Source organism: Bombina bombina, chromosome 4 (genome assembly GCF_027579735.1).
Source record: "Bombina bombina isolate aBomBom1 chromosome 4, aBomBom1.pri, whole genome shotgun sequence".
In the NCBI taxonomy this organism is placed as follows: domain Eukaryota; kingdom Metazoa; phylum Chordata; class Amphibia; order Anura; family Bombinatoridae; genus Bombina; species Bombina bombina.
The window spans coordinates 864,083,089-864,105,177 of NC_069502.1; the positions used below are offsets into that span (position 1 = coordinate 864,083,089).

General features: G+C 42.1%; 1 protein-coding gene across 1 annotated transcript in view; it reads right to left on the bottom strand.

The window, feature by feature from the left end:
* The window catches only part of LOC128657333 (gastrula zinc finger protein XlCGF26.1-like), an 86,509-nt gene that overhangs the window by 52,669 nt on the left and 11,751 nt on the right, over positions 1-22,089 (bottom strand). Inside the window, exons 3-6 of the mRNA XM_053711639.1 lie at positions 4,478-4,585; positions 3,997-4,101; positions 1,989-2,102; positions 712-801 (exon numbers count right to left, since the gene is read on the bottom strand). Of these exons, the coding sequence (XP_053567614.1) occupies positions 712-801; positions 1,989-2,102; positions 3,997-4,101; positions 4,478-4,585 (417 nt within the window). The remainder of the gene's footprint in view (positions 1-711; positions 802-1,988; positions 2,103-3,996; positions 4,102-4,477; positions 4,586-22,089) is intronic.

The following is a 22,089-nucleotide window of genomic DNA, read 5'->3' on the forward strand; positions in this document are numbered from 1 at the left end:
TGAATATCCCATTAGTAATTAAGATGATCCGTGGACTCATCGTGTCATAAAAAAGAAATATGGTTAAATTTTAGCACTGAACAAGGAAATGTAATATAAGACACACATACACTCACCTGTACCCTGTATCCCTCAGACACATCACACATGTACACTCACCTGTACCCTGCATCCCTAAGACACGTCACACACGTACACTCACTGGGTCCATGCGCCCATCAGCCAAATCATACAAGTACATTAATTTGGAAACTGCGTCCCACAAGGCACATCACATGCACTCACCTATGCCATGCACCCCTCGTACACATCACAAATGTACACTCACCTGTACCCTGTATCCCTCAGACACATCACACACAAACACTTACCTGTGCCCAGCATCCCTAAGACACATCACACACGTACACTCACCTGTACCCTGCAACCCTGAGACACTTCACATACACTCACCTGTGCCATGCACCCCTCAGAAACATCACAAAAGTACACTCACCTGTGACCTGCATTCCTCATACACACCACACATGTACGTAAACCCAATTGGTCCATGCACCCCTCCAACACATCACACGCACACTCACTTTACCCTGCTTACCTCAGACACGTTTCACATGTACACTCACATGTGCCCTGTATCTCTCAGACACATCACACACATAAACTCACCTGTGCCCTGCACCCCTCAGACAAATCACACATTACACTCACCTGTATTGATATTGTAACTGAATTCCTGCTTCACAGCTTCCAGATCATTAGGCTGTTCAGTAATAAGTGTGACTTCAGTCTTAACATCCCCTGCATAGTTCATAAAATATGGTTACATTTTAGCACTGAACAAGGAAATGTAATATTAGACACATATACACTCACCTGTGCCCTGTATACCTCAGACACATCACACATGTACACTCACCTGTGCCCTGTGTACCTCAGACACATCACGCATGTAAACTCACCTGTGCCCTGTATACCTCAGACACATCACACATGTACACTCACCTGTGCCCTGTATACCTCAGACACATCACACATGTACACTCACCTGTGCCCTGTATACCTCAGACACATCACACATGTACACTCACCTGTGCCCTGTATACCTCAGACACATCACACACGTACACTCACCTGTGCCCTGTATCCCTCAGACACATCACACATGTACACTCACCTGTGCCCTGTATCCCTCAGACACATCACACATGTACACTCACCTGTGCCCTGTATCCCTCAGACACATCACACATGTACACTCACCTGTACCCTGTATCCTTCAGACACATCACACACGTACACTCACCTGTGCCCTGTATCCCTCAGACACATCACACATGTACACTCACCTGTGCCCTGTATAAATCAGACACATCACATATGTACACTCACCTGTGCCCTGTATCCCTCAGACACATCACACATGTACACTCACCTGTACCCTGTATCCCTCAGTCACATCACACATGTACACTCACCTGTGCCCTGTATAAATCAGACACATCACACATGTACACTCACCTGTGCCCTGTATCCCTCAGACACATCACACACGTACACTCACCTGTGCCCTGTATCCCTCAGACACATCACACACGTACACTCACCTGTGCCCTGTATCCCTCAGACACATCACACACGTACACTCACCTGTGCCCTGTATCCCTCAGACACATCACACACGTACACTCAATTGTATTGATATTGTAACTGATTTCCTCCTTCACAGCTTCCAGATCATTAGTTTGTTCGACATTAAGTGTGACTATAACTGTTATTTACATGAGGCAAAATGTCACCATCACAGAATATTCCCTTTACTTAACCGCTTGAGACTGATGTACCGTGGACGTCCATGGTCGTTAAAAGTTTAACTAGCGCAGCTTCGCAGACAGAAGTGAAGCTGTGCTAGGACCGCATGCCTGAAGCAAGACCTGCGCTATATCCGGCAGATGTTTGACGGTAATGTGTTAATTAGTGTTAATCACCTGTAGCCGTATTTATAGGAACTTCATCCTCCTCAGTCTTCACGTGATCACACACGTACGGTTCTCCTCCGTGCTCAACTGCTGAGCCATCTGAAGGCGTCACATCCATACCGCCTGTACAATAAGAATATACATGTATGTGTAAGTTGTTTGTAGTGCTTTTGGGATGTATCAATTTCTCTCTCGTCTATACTATAATTGCGTTTGTAACACATCCGTCACCGTCGTAGGTTGTGCGCGCAGCCAAATAAAAATAAAAAATCCCTGCAGCGCAAGACTATTTGTATACAAAAATATAACTAATAACCAATAGAGGACGCTGTATGTAACTAAGAACCAATAGAGGGCGCTGTATGTAACTAACAACCAATAGAGGGCGCTGTATATAGCTAACAATCAATAGAGGGTGCTGTATACTTATATACAGTGCCCTCTATTGATTGTTAGTTATATACAGCGCCCTGTATTAGTTATTAGCTATATACAGCACCCTCTATTAGTTATATACATCGCCCTCTATTGGTTACTAGTTATATACAGGGCCCTCTATTGTTTATTAGTTATATACAGCGCCCTCCATTGGTTGTTAGTTACGTTGTTAGTTATATACAGCACCCTCTATTAGTTATTAGTTATATAAAGCGCCCTCTCTTGGTTGTTAGTTATATACAGCACCCTCTATTGGTTATTATTTATATACAGCACTCTCTATTGGTTATTAGTTACATACAGCGCCCTCCATTGTTTGTTAGTTACGTTGTTAGTTATATACAGCATCCTCTATTAGTTATATACAGCGCTCTCTATTGGTTGTTATATACAGCGCCCTCTATTGGTTATTAGTTATATACAGTGCCCTCTATTGGTTATTAGTTATATATAGAGCCCCCTCTATTGGTTGTTAGTTACATACAGCGGCCTCTATTGGGACAGAGGGATAGGAACAGAGGGACAGGGATATAGACAGAGGGACAGGAATAGAGACAGAGGGATAGGGACAGAGGTATAGGAATAGGGATAGAGGGACAGCGGCAGAGGGATAGGGACAGAGACAGATGGATAGGTATATTTCTTTCATAAAACATTTTGGCCCGTGTACACGGGCTTTACCACTAGTTATATATAAATACAAATCATGTGATGACCCAAAAATTACTATGTGCACACAAGAGACTTATTAAGTAGACTATCACACTTACTATGCACACTCACCTGTAACTCACATATAATATATGTGCACACTCACCTGTAACCCAAATACCTCACATACAATATATGTGCGCACTCACCTGTAACTCACATACCTCACAAACAATATATGTGCGCACTCACCTGTAACTCACATATCTCACACACAATATATGTGCACACTCACCTGTAACCCACATACATCACACACAATATAGGTGAACACTCACTTGTAACCCACATACCTCACACACAATATATGTGCACACTCACCTGTAACCCACTTATCTCACACAGAAAATATATGCACACTCACTTGTAACCCGCATACCTCACACTCAATATATGTGCACGCACCTGTAACCCATGTACCTCACACACAATATATGTGCACACTCACCTGTAACCCACATACCTCACACACAATATACATGAACACTCATCTGTATCCCATGTACCTCACACACACACACAACACAATCATGCTACCTTCATCCCCCAGACAACATACATGCACACTCACTAAACATGTGTCCTCGAGAAACAACATATGTGCCCAATCCCATGTATCCTCTGTCTCTCACACAAAACATGTGCATACTCACCTGTAACCGTGTCCCTCGGACACAGCATACAAGCACACTCACCTGTATCCTGTGTCCCTCACACAAAATATGTGCATACTCACTTGTAACCGTGTCCCTCAGACACAACATACAAGCACACTCATCTGTATCCTGTGTCCCTCTCACACACACACAACATGTGCACACTCACCTGTATCCTGCGTCCCTTAGACACAACACACATGCACACTCACCTTGGCTAAAATTGTCACTGGTTTCCTCATCTGGTGCTTCCAGCTGTTGTCTCACACACAGATCTTCTGTTATCTCAACTTTCACTATATCAGCTTTATCTTCATCTGTACAAATAAATCAGATTCAGTTTTTATATCACATGATCTAGTTTTTTTTATAACTTTACCATAAAAAAGTTTTTATATTTCCCTGACAGACAATAACACCATATACAAACATTCTACTCCTTTTCCCTCTCATCCTTTTTTTGACTGTGATCTGCTATATTCCAGTATGAAAATACAACATGAACTAAACAAGGGTTAAACTCATTTTGTTATCTGCGCTTATAAATCAGACAGTAAACTACAAGGGAGAGCAGTAAGTAACTGTGTGCACAGCCCCGGCAGACTCTCACGTATTACTACTCACTGGCAGGGAGGGAGAGCAGTAAGTAACTGTGTGCACAGCCCTGGCAGACTCTCACGTATTACTACTCACCGGCAGGGAGGGAGCAATGTATTTCAGTCTGATGACTATTCATGTCATGTGTCTCATCATCTTCCTTCACATTTAATAGCCCGGTGCCCGGGTTTTCCTCTAGACACCCTGTAATTACAGCAGGAGTTACCTAATAGTACACGGTACAGGTTATAATATAAACTTGTAAAACAGAATTAGTAAAAGCCTAATAACATACGGCTAGATTACAAGTTTTGCGGTATGAGTGAAAAAGCAGCGTTAAGGCTCATAACGCTGCTTTTTAACTACCGCTGGTATTACGAGTCTTGCAGGTTTAGGGGCACCACACACTTTTTTGGCCGTAACACAAATTAACTTACGCAATTTGCGTAAAGTCTTTTTTCAATGGGACTTCCATAGCACTGGTATTACGAGTCTGCCTGGGAGGCCAAAAAGTGAGCGGTACACCCTATACCGCCAAGATCAATACCGTAAACTGAAGTCAGTAGTTATGAGTTTTACGCTACAAAGCTGTAGCATAAAACTCATAACTAAAGTGCTAAAAAGTACACTAACACCCATAAACTACCTATTAACCCCTAAACCGAGGCCCTCCCGCATCGCAAACCCTAATATAAAATTATTAACGCCTAATCTGTCGCTCTGGACATCGCTGCCACTATAATAAACATATTAACCCCTAAACCGCCGCCCCCTGCATCGCAAACACTAGTTAAATATTATTAATCCCTAATCTGCCCCCCCAACGTCGCTGCCACTATACTAAATTTATTAACCCCTAAACCTAAGTCTAACCCTAACCCTAACACCCCCTAACTTAAATATAACTAAAATAAATCTAAATAAAAATGACTATCATTAACTAAATAATTCATATTTAAAACTAAATACTTACCTATAAAATAAACCCTAAGCTAGCTACAATATAACTAATAGTTACATTGTAGCTATCTTAGGTTTTATTTTTATTTTACAGGTAAGTTTGTATTTATTTAACTAGGTAGAATAGTTACTAAATAGTTATTAACTATTTACTAACTACCTAGCTAAAATAAATACAAACTTACCTGTAAATTAAAACCTAACCTGTCTTACACTAACACCCAACCTTACACTACAATTAAATCAATTACCTAAATTAAATACAATTACCTAAATTACAAAAAAAAACACTAAATTACACAAAATAAAAAAAGAAATGATCAGATATTTAAACTAATTACACCTAATCTAATAGCCCTATCAAAATACCCCCCCCCCAAAAAAAACAGAATTTATGCTTACCTGATAAATTACTTTCTCTTGCGGTGTATCCAGTCCACGGATTCATCCTTTACTTGTGGGTTATTCTCATTCCCTACAGGAAGTGGCAAAGAGAGCACACAGCAAAGCTGTCCATATAGCTCCCCCTCTAGCTCCACCCCTCAGTCATTCGACCAAAGGTTAGGAAGAAAACGGAGAAACCATAGGGTGCAGTGGTGACTGTAGTTTAAACAAAAAATTTTTTACCTGACTTAAATGCCAGGGCGGGCCGTGGACTGGATACACCGCAAGAGAAAGTAATTTATCAGGTAAGCATAAATTCTATTTTCTCTTGCAAGGTGTATCCAGTCCACGGATTCATCCTTTACTTGTGGGATACCAATACCAAAGCTTTAGGACACGGATGAAGGGAGGGAACAAGACAGGTACCTTAAACGGAAGGCACCACTGCTTGCAAAACCTTTCTCCCAAAAATAGCCTCCGAAAGAAGCAAAAGTATCGAATTTGTCAAATTTGGCAAAAGTATGCAGTGAAGACCAAGTCGCTGCCTTACAAATCTGTTCAACAGAAGCCTCATTTTTGAAAGCCCATGTGGAAGCCACTGCTCTGGTAGAATGAGCAGTAATTCTTTCAGGAGGCTGCTGGCCAGCAGTCTCATAGGCCAAACGGATGATGCTTTTCGGCCAAAAGGAAAGAGAGGTAGCAGTCGCTTTCTGACCTCTCCTCTTACCAGAATAGATAACAAACAAGGAAGATGTTTGTCTGAAATCCTTAGTTGCTTGTAAATAGAACTTTAAAGCACGAACTACATCAAGATTGTGTAATAGACGTTCCTTCTTCGAAGATGGATTAGGACACAGAGAAGGAACAACTATTTCCTGGTTAATATTCTTGTTAGAAACAACTTTAGGAAGAAAACCAGGCTTGGTACGCAAAACTACCTTATCTGCGTGGAACACCAGGTAAGGTGAATCACACTGTAAGGCAGATAATTCTGAAACTCTTCTAGCAGAAGAGATAGCTATCAAAAACAAAACCTTCCAAGATAACAACTTAATGTCTATGGAATGTAAAGTTTCAAACGGAACCCCTTGAAGAACTGAAAGTACTAGATTCAAACTCCATGGCGGAGCCACAGATTTATAGACAGGCTTGATTCTGACTAAAGCCTGAGCAAACGCTTGAACGTCTGGTACCTCTGCCAGACGCTTGTGTAATGGGATAGACAAAGCAGATATTTGTCCTTTTAATGAACTAGCTGACAATCCTTTCTCCAATCCTTCTTGGAGAAAAGACAATATCCTGGGAATCCTAATCTTACTCCATGAGTAACCATTGGATTCACACCAACAAAGATATTTCCGCCATATCTTATGGTAGATTTTCCTGGTGACAGGCTTTCTAGCTTGAATCAGAGTATCTATAACTGACTCAGAGAACCCACGCTTTGATATAATTAAGTGTTCAATCTCCAAGCAGTAAGACGTAGAGAAACTAAATTTGGATGCTTGAACGGACCCTGTATCAGAAGATCCTGCCTCATTGGCAATGTCCATGGTGGGACAGATAACATGTCCACTAGGTCTGCATACCAAGTCCTGCGTGGCCACGCGGGCGCTATCAGAATCACCGAAGCCTTCTCCTGCTTGATTCTGGCAACCAGACGCCGGAGGAGAGGAAACGGTGGAAAAACATAAGCCAGATTGAAGGACCAAGGCGCTGCTAGAGCAATACCGCCTTGGGATCCCGGGACCTGGACCCGTAGAGAGGAGGTTTGGTGTTCTGAAGGGACGCCATCAGATCCTACTATGGAGTGCCCCAAAGCTGAATTAGCTGGGCAAATGCCTCCGGGTGGAGTTCCCACTCCCCCGGATGAAAAGTCTGACGACTTAGAAAATCCGCCTCCCAGTTGTCTACTCCTGGGATGTGGATTGCTGAGAGATGGCAGGAGTGATCCTCCGCCCACCTGATTATTTTGGTTACTTCCGTCATTGCTAGGGAACTCTTTGTTCCCCCCTGATGATTGACGTAAGCTACGGTCGTGATGTTGTCCTACTGAAATCTGATGAATTTGGCCGCAGCTAGTTGAGGCCATGCCTGAAGAGCGTTGAATATCGCCCTCAGTTCCAGAATGTTTATCGGGAGAAGAGCTTCTTCCCGAGACCATAAGCCCTGAGCTTTCAGGGAGTCCCAGACCGCACCCCAGCCTAACAGACTGGCGTCGGTCGTTACAATGATCCACTCTGGTCTGCGGAAACACAATCCCTGAGACAGGTGATCCTGAGACAACCACCAGAGAAGAGAATCTCTGGTCTCCTGGTCCAACTGAATTTGAGGAGACAAATCTGCATAATCCCCATTCCACTGTTTGAGCATGCATAGTTGCAGTGGTCTGAGGTGTATCCGAGCAAAAGGGACTATGTCCATTGCCGCTACCATTAGTCCGATTGTCTCCATGCACTGAGCTACAGATGGCCGAGGAATGGAATGAAGAGCTCGGCAAGTAGTTAACAGTTTTAACTTTCTGACCTCCGTCAGAAATATTTTAATTTCTACCGAGTCTATCAGGGTTCCTAGGAATGGAACTCTTGTGAGGGGGGAGAGAGAACTCTTTTTTACGTTCACCTTTGACCCGTGAGACCTCAGAAAGGCCAATACGATCTCTGTGTGAGACTTGGTTCTTTGGAAAGTCGACGCCTGAATTAAGATGTCGTCTAAGTAAGGCGCCACTGCTATGCCCTGCGGTCTTAGAACCGCCAGGAGGGACCCTAGCACCTTTGTGAAAATTCTGGGAGCAGTGGCCAACCCGAAAGGAAGAGCCACAAACTGATAATGCTTGTCCAGAAAGGCGAACCTGAGAAACTGGTGATGATATTTGTGGATAGGAATATGCAGATACGCATCCTATAGATCCACGGTAGTCATATATTGACCCTCCTGGATCATTGGTAAGATTGTCCGAATAGTCTCCATCTTGAATGATAGGACTCTGAGGAATTTGTTTAGAATTTTGAGATCCAGGATTGGTCTGAAAGTTCCTTCTTTTTTGGGAACCACAAACAGGTTTGAGTAAAAGCCCAGTCCTTGTTCTGCAATTGGGACTGGGTGGATCACTCCCATTGTAAGTAGATCTTCTACATAGCGTAAAAACGCCTCTTTCTTTGTCTGATCTGTAGACAGACGAGAAATGTGGAACCTTCCCCTTGGAGGAGAGTCCTTGAATTCTAGAAGGTATCCCTGGGCTACAATCTCTAATGCCCAAGGATCGTGTACATCTCTTGCCCAGGCCTGAGCAAAGAGAGAGAGTCTGCCCCCTACTAGATCCGGTCCCGGATCGGGGGCTACCCCTTCATGCTGTCTTGGTGGCAGCTGCAGGCTTTTTGGCCTGTTTACCCTTATTCCAGCCCTGGTAAGGTTTCCAGGTTGCCTTGGGCTGTGAAGCGCTACCCTCTTGCTTTGCAGCCGGAGAGGATGAAGCGGGGCCGTTCCTGAAATTGCGAAAGGAACGAAAATTAGCTTTGTTCTTTGTCTTAAAGGGCTTGTCCTGAGGGAGAGCATGGCCTTTTCCCCCGGTGATATCTTAAATAATCTCTTTCAATTCAGGCCCGAAGAGGGTCTTTCCTTTGAAAGGAATATTCAAAAGCTTGGATTTAGACGACACATCGGCCGACCAGGACTTTAGCCATAGCGCCCTGCGCGCCAAAATGGCGAAACCTGAATTTTTCGCCGCTAACTTAGCTATTTGGAAAGCGGCGTCAGTGATAAAAGAATTAGCTAGCTTTAGAGCCTTAATTCTATCCATAATTTCCTCATATGAGGTCTCCGTCTGGAGCGAGTCTTCCAGCGCCTCAAACCAGAAAGCAGCTGCAGTAGTTACAGGAATAATGCAGGCGAAAGGTTGGAGAAGAAAACCTTGTTGAACAAAAATTTTCTTAAATAAACCCTCTAACTTTTTATCCATAGGGTCTTTAAAAGCACAACTGTCTTCAATTGGTATGGTTGTGCGTTTAGCAAGTGTAGAAATAGCCCCCTCCACCTTAGGGACCGTCTGCCACGAGTCCCGCACAGGGTCAGGTATGGGGAACATTTTCTTAAAAACAGGAGGGGGAGCAAAGGGAACACCTGGTCTATCCCACTCCCTAGTAACGATATCCGCAATCCTCTTAGGGACCGGAAACGTATCCGTGTAAACAGGGACCTCTAAGAGGTGTTCTAGTTTAAATTTAAAAGCCAATGTATCTGAATCTGTCTGAGGAGGAACCCTTCCTGAATCAGAGACTTCTCCCTCAGACATCAAATCCCTCGCTCCCACTTCAGAGCGTTGTGAGGGTATATCAGATACGGCTACCAAAGCGTCAGAATGCTCATAATCTGTTCTTAAAACGGAGCTATCACGCTTTGCAGGTAACACAGGCAGTTTAGATAAGAAGGCTGTAAGAGAATTATCCATGACTGCCGCTAAGTCTTGTAATGTAAAAGTGTTAGACGCACTAGAGGTACTAGGCATCGCTTGCGCGGGCGTAACTGGTTGTGACACTTGGGGAGAGGCAGACGGGCTACCCTCGTTACCTTCAGTCTGAGAATCATCTTGGGCCACATTTTTAAGTGCAACAATATGATCTTTAAAGTGTATAGACATATCAATACAAGTGGGACACATTCTGCAAGGGGGTTCCACCATGGCTTCTAAACACATTGAAAAAGGATTTTCCTTAGTGTCAGACATGTTTAATAGACTAGTAATATATACAAGCAGGCTTGGAAATCACTTTAATCAAATAAAAACACAATTTGAAAAAAAACGTTACTGTGCCTTTAAGAGATAAAAAGAGCACACAATTTTACAAAACAGTGAAAAATGCAGCAATTCTCCTGAAATTTTCATAGTATGTACCAAAAGCCTTAATAAGATTGCACCACAAGTTTCAAAACGATTAACCCCTTAATGCCCAAACCGGAGCAGCCTAAAGCCAGCACCCGGTTAAAAATAGTACAGCACCTTGCCACAGCCTTGCTGTGGCCCTACCTGCCCTTAGGGATCAGATTTTGGGGGAAAAAAGCTTCTATAAGGCCCTCAAACAGCAGCAGGACCCTCCACGTGAAACAGCATGAACTTCTCTGCAATTCTAACTGCGCATCTGAGGCGCGAAATTAGGCCCCTCCCACTCTACTCCGGAGTTGTGAGGCCTAGTAAATCACTCTTAAGTGACTAAAAACCAGCCATGTGGGTAATAACCCCAGAAAGAACCCCACAAGGACTTTCAAAGTGTCTACAAACGATATTATTCATGAATAAACAATCGATTGCCCTGAATCAGTGTCAACCAGCATAATTAGCCCTGTTATGTAAGCATTCAATTCCTTACTAAGTCTGTGAACATAGCTTACCCTCCCCTCATGGGGATATTGTCAGTCTCTTCTAGCATTATCTCAGTCTTGTCTAGAAATAAATGACTGAACATACCTCATTGCAGATTACCCTGCAAACCGTTCCCCCCAACTGAAGTTTTCTGGTACTCCTCAGTCCTGTGTGGGAACAGCAGTGGATTTTAGTTACAACATGCTAAAATCATTTTCCTCTCAGCAGAAATCGTCATCACTTTTCTGCTAGAGAGTAAATAGTACAAACCGGTACCATTTAAAATAACAAACTTTTGATTGAAGATAATAAAACTACAATTCTAACACCACATTCACTTTACACTCCCGAGAGAAACCCTAGTGCTTAGAGCCGGCAAAGAGAATGACTGGGGGGTGGAGCTAGAGGGGGAGCTATATGGACAGCTTTGCTGTGTGCTCTCTTTGCCACTTCTTGTAGGGAATGAGAATATCCCACAAGTAAAGGATGAATCCATGGACTGGATACACCTTGCAAGAGAAATAAAAAAAAAACTAAAAACTAAAAACTAAACTACCAATAGCCCTTAAAAGGGCCTTTTGCGGGGCATTTCCCCTAAAGAAATCAGCTCTTTTACCTGTAAAAAAAAATACAAACAACCCCCCAACAGTAAAACCCACCACCCACACAACCAAAACCCCCAATTAAAATCCTAACTAAAAAAAGCCTAAGCTCCCCATTGCCCTGAAAAGGGCATTTGGATGGGCATTGCGCTTAAAAGGGCATTTAGTTCTTTTTCAAGTGCCCAAACCCTAAGCTAAAAATAAAACCCACCAATCAACCCTTAAAAAAACCTAACACTAACCCCCGAAGATCCATTTACAAGAAGAAGAAGTCGTCAACGAAGCCGGGAGAAGTCTTCATCCAAGCGGCAGAAGTGGTCCTCCAGACGGGCAGAAGTCTTCATCCAGACGGCATCTTCTATCTTCATCCATCTGGCGCAGAGCGGGTCCATCTTCAAGACATCCTAAGTCTTCTTCCAGAATGAAGGTTCCTTTAAGTGACGTCATCCAAGATGGCATCCCTTGAATTCTGATTGGCTGATAGAATCGGAATTAATGGTGAAAAAATCCTATTGGCTGATGCAATCAGCCAATAGGATTGAGATCGCATTCTATTGGCTGTTCCAATCAGCCAATTTGCTATTTGATTAGGTGTAATTAGTTTAAATATCTGATAATTTCTTTTTTTATTTTGTGTAATTTAGGTAATTGTATTTCATTTAGGTAATTTATTTAATTGTAGTGTAAGGTTAGGTGTTAGTGTAACTCAGGCTAGGTTTTATTTTACAGGTAAATGTGTATTTATTTTAGCTAGGTAGTTAGTAAATAGTTAATAACTATTTAGTAACTATTCTACCTAGTTAAAATAAATACAAACTTATCTGTAAAATAAAAATAAACCCCGAGATAGATACAATGTAACTATTAGTTATATTGTAGCTATCTTAGGGTTTATTTTATAGGTAAGTATTTAGTTTTAAATAGGAATTATTTAGGTAATGATAGTAATTTTTATTTAGATTTATTTTAATTATATTTAAGTTAGGGGGTGTTAGGGTTAGACTTAGGTTTAGGGGTTAATAAATTTTGTATAGTGGCGGCGACGTTGGGGACATCAGATTAGGGGATAATAATTGTAGGTAGGTGGCGGCGATGTTAGGGGAGGCAGATTAGGGGTTAATAATATTTAACTAGTACGGTTAGGAATGTGAGAATAGTTTTACCTTGTAGAGCAAAATTGGGTTTGGGTTAGATTAGGGGTATGTGGGTGGTGGGTTGTAATGTTGGAGGGGGGTATTGTATGTTTTTTTTCACAGGCAAAAGAGCTGTTTCCTTTGGGGCACACCCCGCAAAAGGCCCTTTTAAGGGCTGGTAAGGTAAAAGAGCTTTTCTATTTTAATTTTAGAATAGGGTAGGGCATTTTTTTTATTTTGGGGGGCTTTGTTATTTTATTAGGGGGCTTAGAGTAGGTGTAATTAGCTTAAAATTGTTGTAATATTTTTCTAATGTTTGTAAATTATTTTTTTATTTTTTGTAATTTAGTTCTTTTTTTATTTTTTGTACTTTAGTTAGTTTATTTAATTGTATTTATTTGTTGGTATTTTATGTAATTAATTTATTGATAGTGTAGTGTTAGGTTTAATTGTAACTTAGGTTAGGATTTATTTTACAGGTAATTTTGTAATTATTTTAACTAGGTAGCTATTAAATAGTTATTAACTATTTAATAGCTATTGTACCTGGTTAAAATAATTACAAAGTTGCCTGTAAAATAAATATTAATCCTAAAATAGCTACAATATAATTATTAGTTATATTGTAGCTATATTAGGGTTTATTTTACAGTTAAGTATTTAGCTTTAAATAGGATTAATTAATTTAATAAGAGTTCATTTATTTCGTTAGATAAAAATTATATTTAACTTAGGGGGGTGTTAGGGTTAGACTTAGCTTTAGGGGTTAATAAATTTAATAGAGTAGCGGCGAGGTCCGGTCGGCAGATTAGGGATTAATACTTGAAGTTAGGTGTTGGTGATGTTAGGGAGGGCAGATTAGGGGTTAATACTATTTATTATAGGGTTATTGAGGCGGGAGTGAGGCGGATTAGGGGTTAATAACTTTATTATAGTAGCGGTGAGGACCGGTCGGAAGATTAGGGGTTAATTATTGTAGGTAGCTGGCGGCGACGTTGTGGGGGGCAGATTAGGGTTTAATAAATATAATATAGGGGTCGGCGGTGTTAGGGGCAGCAGATTAGGGGTACATAGGGATAACGTAGGTTACGGCGGTGTACGGAGCGGCAGATTAGGGGTTAATAATAATATGCAGGGGTCAGCGATAGCGGGGACGGCAGATTAGTGGTTAAGAAATATAAGGGTCGGCGGTGTTAGGGGCAGCAGATTAGGGGTACATAAGTATAACGTAGGTGGCGGCGGTGTGCGGTCGGCAGATTAGGGGTTAAAAAAATTTAATAGAGTTTAGAAAGCTCTTAACTCCTGGCTTTATTCTGCGGCTGGAGTTTTGTTGTTAGATTTCTAACGCTCACTTCAGCCAAGACTCTAAATACCGGCGTTAGAAAGATCCCATTGAAAAGATAGGATACGCAATCTGCGGTATTGAAAAGTCGCGGCTGGAAAGTGAGCGTTAGACCCTTACCTACACGACTCTAAATACCAGCGGTAGCCCAAAACCAGCGTTAGGAGCCTCTAACGCTGGTTTTGACGGCTAACGCAGAACTCTAAATCTAGGCGTAAGTATGCTCAGAAGCGTGCACGTGCCTGGAGCACTGTATGTATAGCACACTCCCCAGACTACTTCAGTATGCTCTCATGATAAACATTGCTGCCAAGTTTGCTCTTGTGCCACTCTCGGTATGCTCTTCTGACAAACACTGCTGCCATATATTCAGCATGCTCCTGTGCCTACCTCAGTATGCTCTCATGACAAGCACTGCTGCCATATATTCAGCACACTCCTGTGCCTACCTCAGTATGCTCTCATGACCAGCAGTGCTACCATATATACAGCACACTTCTGTGCCTAACTCAGTATGCTCTTATGACAAGCACTGCTACTATATATACAGCACACTCCTGTACCTACCTCAGTATGCTCTCATGACAAGCACTGCTGCTATATATACAGCACACTCCTGTGCCTACCTCAGTATGCTCTCATGACAAGCACTGCTACTATATATACAGCACACTCCTGTGCCTACCTCAGTATGCTCTCATGACAAGCACTGCTACTATATATACAGCACACTCCTGTGCCTATCTCAGTATGCTCTCATTACAAGCACTGCTGCCATATATACAGCACACTCCTGAGCCTACCTCAGTATGCTCTCATTACAAGCACTGCTGCCATATATACAGCACACTCCTGTGCCTACCTCAGTATGCTCTCATGACAAGCACTGCTGCCATATATACAGTACACTCCTGAGCCTACCTCAGTATGCTCTCATTACAAGCACTGCTGCCATATATACAGCACACTCCTGTGCCTACCTCAGTATGCTCTCATGACAATTACTGCTGCCATATATACAGCACACTCCTGTACCTACCTCAGTATGCTCTTATGACAAACACTGCTGCTATATATACAGCACGCTTCTGTGCCTACCTCAGTATGCTCTCATGACAAACACTGCTGCTATATATACAGCACACTCCTGTACCTATCTCAGTATTCTCTCATGACAAGTACTGCTGCCATATATACAGCACACTCCTGTGCCTACCTCAGTATGCTCTCATGACAAGCACTGCTGCTATATATACAGCACACCCCTGTACCTACCTCAGTATGCTCTCATGACAAGCACTGCTGCTATATATACACAACACACTCCTGTACCTACCTCAGTATGCTCTAATGACAAGCACTGCTGCTATATATAAAGCACGCTCCTGTGCCTACCTCAGTATGCTCTCAGGGCAAGCACTGCTGCTATATATACAGCACACTCCTGTGCCTACATCAGTATGCTCTCATGACAATTACTGCTGCCATATATACAGCACACTCCTGTGCCTATTTCAGTATGCTCTCATGACAAGCACTGCTGCTATATATACAGCACACTCCTGTACCTACCTCAGTATGCTCTTATGACAAACACTGCTGCTATATATACAGCACGCTCCTGTGCCTACCTCAGTATGCTCTCATGACAAACACTGTTGCTATATATACAGCACACTCCTGTACCTATCTCAGTATTCTCTCATGACAAGTACTGCTGCCATATATACAGCACACTCCTGTGCCTACCTCAGTATGCTCTCATGACAAGCACTGCTGCCATATATACAGCACACTCCTGTACCTATCTCAGTATTCTCTCATGACAAGTACTGCTGCCATATATACAGCACACTCCTGTGCCTTCCTCAGTATGCTCTCATGACAAGCACTGCTGCTATATATAAAGCACGCTCCTGTGCCTACCTCAGTATGCTCTCATGACAAGCACTGCTGCTATATATACAGCACACTCCTGTGCCTATCTCAGTATTCTCTCATGACAAGTACTGCTGCCATATATACAGCACACTCCTGTGCCTACCTCAGTATGCTCTCATGACAATTACTGCTGCCATATATACAGCACACTCCTGTACCTATCTCAGTATTCTCTCATGACAAGTACTGCTGCCATATATACAGCACACTCCTGTGCCTACCTCAGTATGCTCTCATGACAAGCACTGCTGCTATATATAAAGCACGCTCCTGTGCCTACCTCAGTATGCTCTCATGACAAGCACTGCTGCTATATATACAGCACACTCCTGTGCCTACCTCAGTATGCTCTCATGACAATTACTGCTGCCATATATACAGCACACTCCTCTGCCTATTTCAGTATGCTCTCATGACAAGCACTGCTGCTATATATACAGCACACTCCTGTGCCTACCTCAGTATGCTCTCATGACAATTACTGCTGCCATATATACAGCACACTCCTGTACCTATTTCAGTATGCTCTCATGACAAGCACTGCTGCTATATATACAGCACACTCCTGTACCTACCTCAGTATGCTCTTATGACAAACACTGCTACCATATATACAGCACACTCCTGTACCTACCTCAGTATGCTCTCATGACAAGCACTACTGCTATATATACAGCACACTCCTGTGCCTATCTCAGTATGCTCTCATGACAAGTACTGCTGCCATATATACAGCACACTCCTGTACCTATCTCAGTATGCTCTCATGACAAGTACTGCTGCCATATATACAGCACACTCCTGTGCCTACCTCAGTATGGTTTCATGACAAGCACTGCTGCTATATATACAGCACACTCCTGTACCTATCTCAGTATGCTCTCATGACAAGCACTGCTGCTATATATACAGCACACTCCTGTACCTATCTCAGTATGCTCTCATGACAAGCACTACTGCTATATATACAGCACGCTCCTGTACCTACCTCAGTATGCTCTCATGACAAACACTGCTGCTATATATACAGCACACTCCTGTGCCTACCTCAGTATGCTCTCATGACAAGCACTACTGCCATATATACAGCACACTCCTGTACCTACCTCAGTATGCTCTCATGACAAACACTGCTACCATATATACAGCACACTCCTGTGCCTACCTCAGTATGCTCTCATGACAAGCACTGCTGCTATATATACAGCACACTCCTGTACCTACCTCAGTATGCTCTCATGATAAGTACTGCTACTATATATACAGCACACTCCTGTGCCTACCTCAGTATGCTCCTATGCTCTGATGACAAATACTGCTACAATATATACAGAACGCTCTTGTGCCTACCTCAGTATGCTTGCATGACAAGCACTGCTCTCATACGGCAATATTACAAGTCATGCGCTGACCGCTGGGTGCACAATATGGTTTCTCTTTAGGCTCCCTCTAGTGTCTTTAGCCTCGCTAGCCTCACCAGTCCTTGTGTTATTTAATAAAGTTTCCAATTTATTTCTATAATTAAATTTTCTTAGTTCCTATGACATTCTGTACTGAAGAAATACCTAGGTAGGCATCTGGAGCACTACACGGCAGGAAATAGTGCTGCCATCTAGTGCTCTAGCAAATGGATAACATTCTTGCATAACTGCTGCTATATAGTGCTCCAGAAATGGTCCGGCTCCTGAGCTTACATCCATGCTTTAAAAAATAAATAAAAAAAAGATACTGAGAGAACGAAGAAAAATTGATAATAGAAGTAAAATAAAATGTTAATTTTCATATGCCTTTAACCCTTTACAGGTGCAAGCTGCTGATGCCCAGCACATTTACACTGGGTGCCACCATCTTGGAGTGTAGGTATTCTCGCACCCTGGGACACTAGCAGTGCGCATTCACCGAACAGTGATGTTGCCGGCTTTTTTTTATTTTTTATTTATAAATATTTTTATTAAGGTAGTACGTACATACATGTAATGCCATTGAATTAAAACATTACAATAAAAAAGTGCAGTACATTACATGCGAAACATAATAATGTATATTGAGAACACTTTCTATGCCAATTTCAACTCCTGAAGGTTTACTTTGTTAAGCATATATTCAACATAGTGTTTGTTCTAAAATCTTACCTTATTTTAAATTAAGTCAAAAGAGAGCATATAAAAACTTCATCAGTTTCTCTCCAAAGAACATACTGAACCCTATTAACAGAAATGTATGTAAGATTCCATGTAATCTTTGAGAATGATAACCTCTTAGGCCAAACTATGTACCTTTGATACATTAGATTTCCGCTAAGAGAGATTTACCTTATTTATCATGAACCTTGTCTATATAAGTTTTCTAGTCAACACGTAGTAGTCATTAAAAGCATGACTAAGGAGAATCCTTAGTTGGATGCTTCAAGTAACTTGCTTCTCATATGGGGAAGGTAAGAGAAAAAAAGAAAAAAAAACAGTCACATAGGGAGGGTGAAAAGAGTAGGCTAATATTTATGAGAATGTGTGGTAGGGGTCATATACCTAGCTAGTCTTGAAACATTTCATTCCATTGGGACCATACTTCATAGTGGACACTGAGTTTATTTTGAATCCTATATACGTATTCTTCCATTTTTTGGACATACATCATCTGATCTATAACAGCCTGTATTGTAGGTGGCTTAGTTTGTTTCCATTCACTCACAATAATCAATTTAACTGATGTAAAAAATAGTTAAGAAACAATTTCCTAGGTAGAGTCATCCTTGGGAAGAACAAATGTGGTATATTTAAATTTAAGTCACCTAACATTTTAAAACATCCTCTCCAGAACAGTCGGAGACTTGGACACTCTCACCAAATATGGACCCAAGAGCCCAACTGGCCACAATTCTTCCAGCATAGAGGGGACGTGTTTGGAAAAATCTTGCGTAGGCATGTGGGCACTATGTGCCATCTTACTACTATTTTATAATGTAATTCTCTCATAGCAACGCTATGTAAGGCTTTCATAGCAATCTCCCTGTTCCAATAACTGGTGTCCACTGCCAAGCCCAGATCAATTTCCCATGCCTTTTGAGGATGGGACATGGGCTCTAGTTGTGCGTCAGTAATATTGTAGTAGTTGAATGACAACACTCCCCTCGATCCCTCCTCCCCTTTAAGTTCTCTAGATCTCTCTTTCAGGAAGCCCCATAATCTCAGAAGGCTGAAGAACCGAAAAACCTCAAATTTATATTTCATAGGGATTGCAAAGTTTTCTATAAATGATTGAGGGCTCATCCAACTCCCACTGTCCTGGAGATCTCTAACTAGGAGGGAACCCAGACTATGCTAATATGAGCTATGCATCTCTGGCATGCAACTCACTATACTCCTGATGGAATGAACCGGCGATGGGTGCGGAGCTACATTATGATGATGTTTAATTTTGTCCCAAGCATTTAGACTATCAAGTAGTATAGATAGGGTGATCAATTCCTATACTTCTCCTATAATGAGTTGGTACCCAGAGCAAGTCAGATAATTGTATAGATCGGGGTATCAACTCCTTTTCTACATCCTGCCATCTCGTTGAGGTTGCTACATTACCCCAGGCTAATACATGGGAAAGACGGGCTGCGTTGTGGTATATAATCAAATTAGGGAGGGCCAACCCTCCATTACCTGTCGATTTCTGGAGTAAGCGTGTGGAAGTGAGGGGCTTTTTACCTTTCCAAATATATTTTGTTACTAGGTCTTGTAGTTTGTGAAGAGTAGTGCTAGGAACCTGGACTAAATCGGTAAGTTACCCTTGGGAGGAAGGACATCTTTACAGCCGCAATTCTGCCCATCCAAGAGATCTCGTCAAACTCCCACGATTCCAGAAGTGCTCAGAACTCGGGGATTCTATCTACAACATTTTTAGGTATAACAGAAGGAATATCTGGGCCTAAGAAACCCCCCAGGTGTTTAATAAACTCCCCTGACCAGTCAAAGTGATATCTTCCCTGAAGAAATTTCAGCTCTGTTTCCGAAATATTTATATGCAAGACCTCCGACTTGGAAACATTTAATTTATAATAACTCATGTCCCCAAATAGTGTTACTATATCCACTACTGCCGGCAAGGAAGTTCTAGGTGATGTTAAAAGCAGTGTCATCGGCAAACAAGGTGATCTTATTCTGGATGTTACCGATCTTTATTCCTGTGATGTTATCTGCCTTGCTAACTGCCTGGGCCAAAGGTTCTACAGCTAATGTGAATAATAACGGCAACAGGGGGCACCCTTGACGAGTACCGTTAGTTATCTCAAACTTCTCTGACACAAAATCAATTCCTCTGACTCTGGCTGTGGGGTGTGTATACAGAGCCTGAACTGCCACTATATAGGATTTAGGAATGTGAAACACCTCCAGGGTTCTCCACAAATAATCCCACCTCACCCTCTCGAAGGCCTTCTCTATGTCCAACGACAAGACAAGGAGGGGGGTCCCTTTCCTGTTAGCTTCCGTGAGTACGTGGAGTAAACTCCTAGCATTGTCTTGCCCCTCCCTCCCCGGGATAAAACCCACCTGGTCTTCATGTATGATTGTAGGAATAACCCGGAGTATATTTTTGTGTCTATGTTGATAAGTGAGATTGGTCTGTAACTCACACAATTTTGGGGGTCCTTGACGGGTTTTAACAAAGTGATAATAGAGGCCTCCAAACACTCAGCTATTTTGTTCTATTGATAGCTATTTCGTTAAAAAAATCTTGTCAAAACGGGTGTCAAGAGTACTCTTAAGCTTTTATAGAATCTACCCGAGAAACCATCAGGGCCAGGTGATTTCCCAAATTTCAAATGTTTAATTACTGTCTCAATTTCCGCTGGAGATATTGGACCATATAGGTGTTCAGAAGTTAGTGAAGGGAGCCCTAAAGTGTCTAAATATTCTCATATCTGAGGACTCTGGGGGATAACAATTTTGGACTGGGGGCCTAAGTTATATAATGATTGGTAATACTTTTGAAACGCTTTCCCTATATCCTTAGGTGAAGTCACGCTTTCGTGACCATTATTAATGGATAGTATTCTGCGCTGTGCTGTCCTGTTACGTTTGTTAGCTAGATGAGATGTCGCCTTATTGTTATTATAATAAGGTAATTGTTTGAATTTCTCCAGAGTCCTCTGAACTCTCAGAAGTTCTAGGTCTCTGATCTAGGTTTTGGTAAGCTGTAATTGAGCATTAAGCTGAGGGGTATATTGTAACGTTAGTTGGCGGTGCAGGTGTCTCAGTCGACACGTTAACTCTGCCAGAGATCCTCCACTACTCTTCCTCGCTATGGCCTCCCTCTTTATGAAGTATCCTTTAATATATGCCTTAAAGCCATTCTATAGTACCTGGATTGATGTTTGCCCATTATCATTTAAGCTCATAAAATCTCTGATTGTTCTATCTATGTCAGCTTTTTGTGTAGGTGTACCAAAGAGTCGATCAGCAAGTCTCCAGGTAAATCTTACCCCCTGAGGACTATTCCCCACTACAGCTAGTACCGAGTTATGATCTGACCAGTAAGAAGGGAGGATTTTGGATTGAGACATCCTATCTAAAGTACTCGTGGAAGAAAAAAAAGGTATCAATTCTAGAATACGATTTATGAGGATTTGAGTAAAAAGTGAAATCCTTTTCAACTGAGTTCAAAGCTCTCCAGGTATCATATAATTGGTACTGAGCCATCAGTTTTTGGAAGGCTCTAGAGAGTGATCCTGCAGCCCTATCTCGCCCTACCACCTTAGGAAGTAGTCTATCCATATCTGGGTCCCATGCAAGGTTAAAATCCCCTCCCACCACAAGTTCTCCCTGCCTGACAGCGGACACCAGTCTAATAAGTTTCCAAAAAAATCGAAGTTGCCATGTATTTGGGACATAAACATTGACCAGGGTAAGCAAAACATTATTAATCTTGCATACTACTATTATGAAGCGTGCTCGAGTATCCCTTTCAATAAACAGTATCTCGCAATCAAGTATAGCTACTCC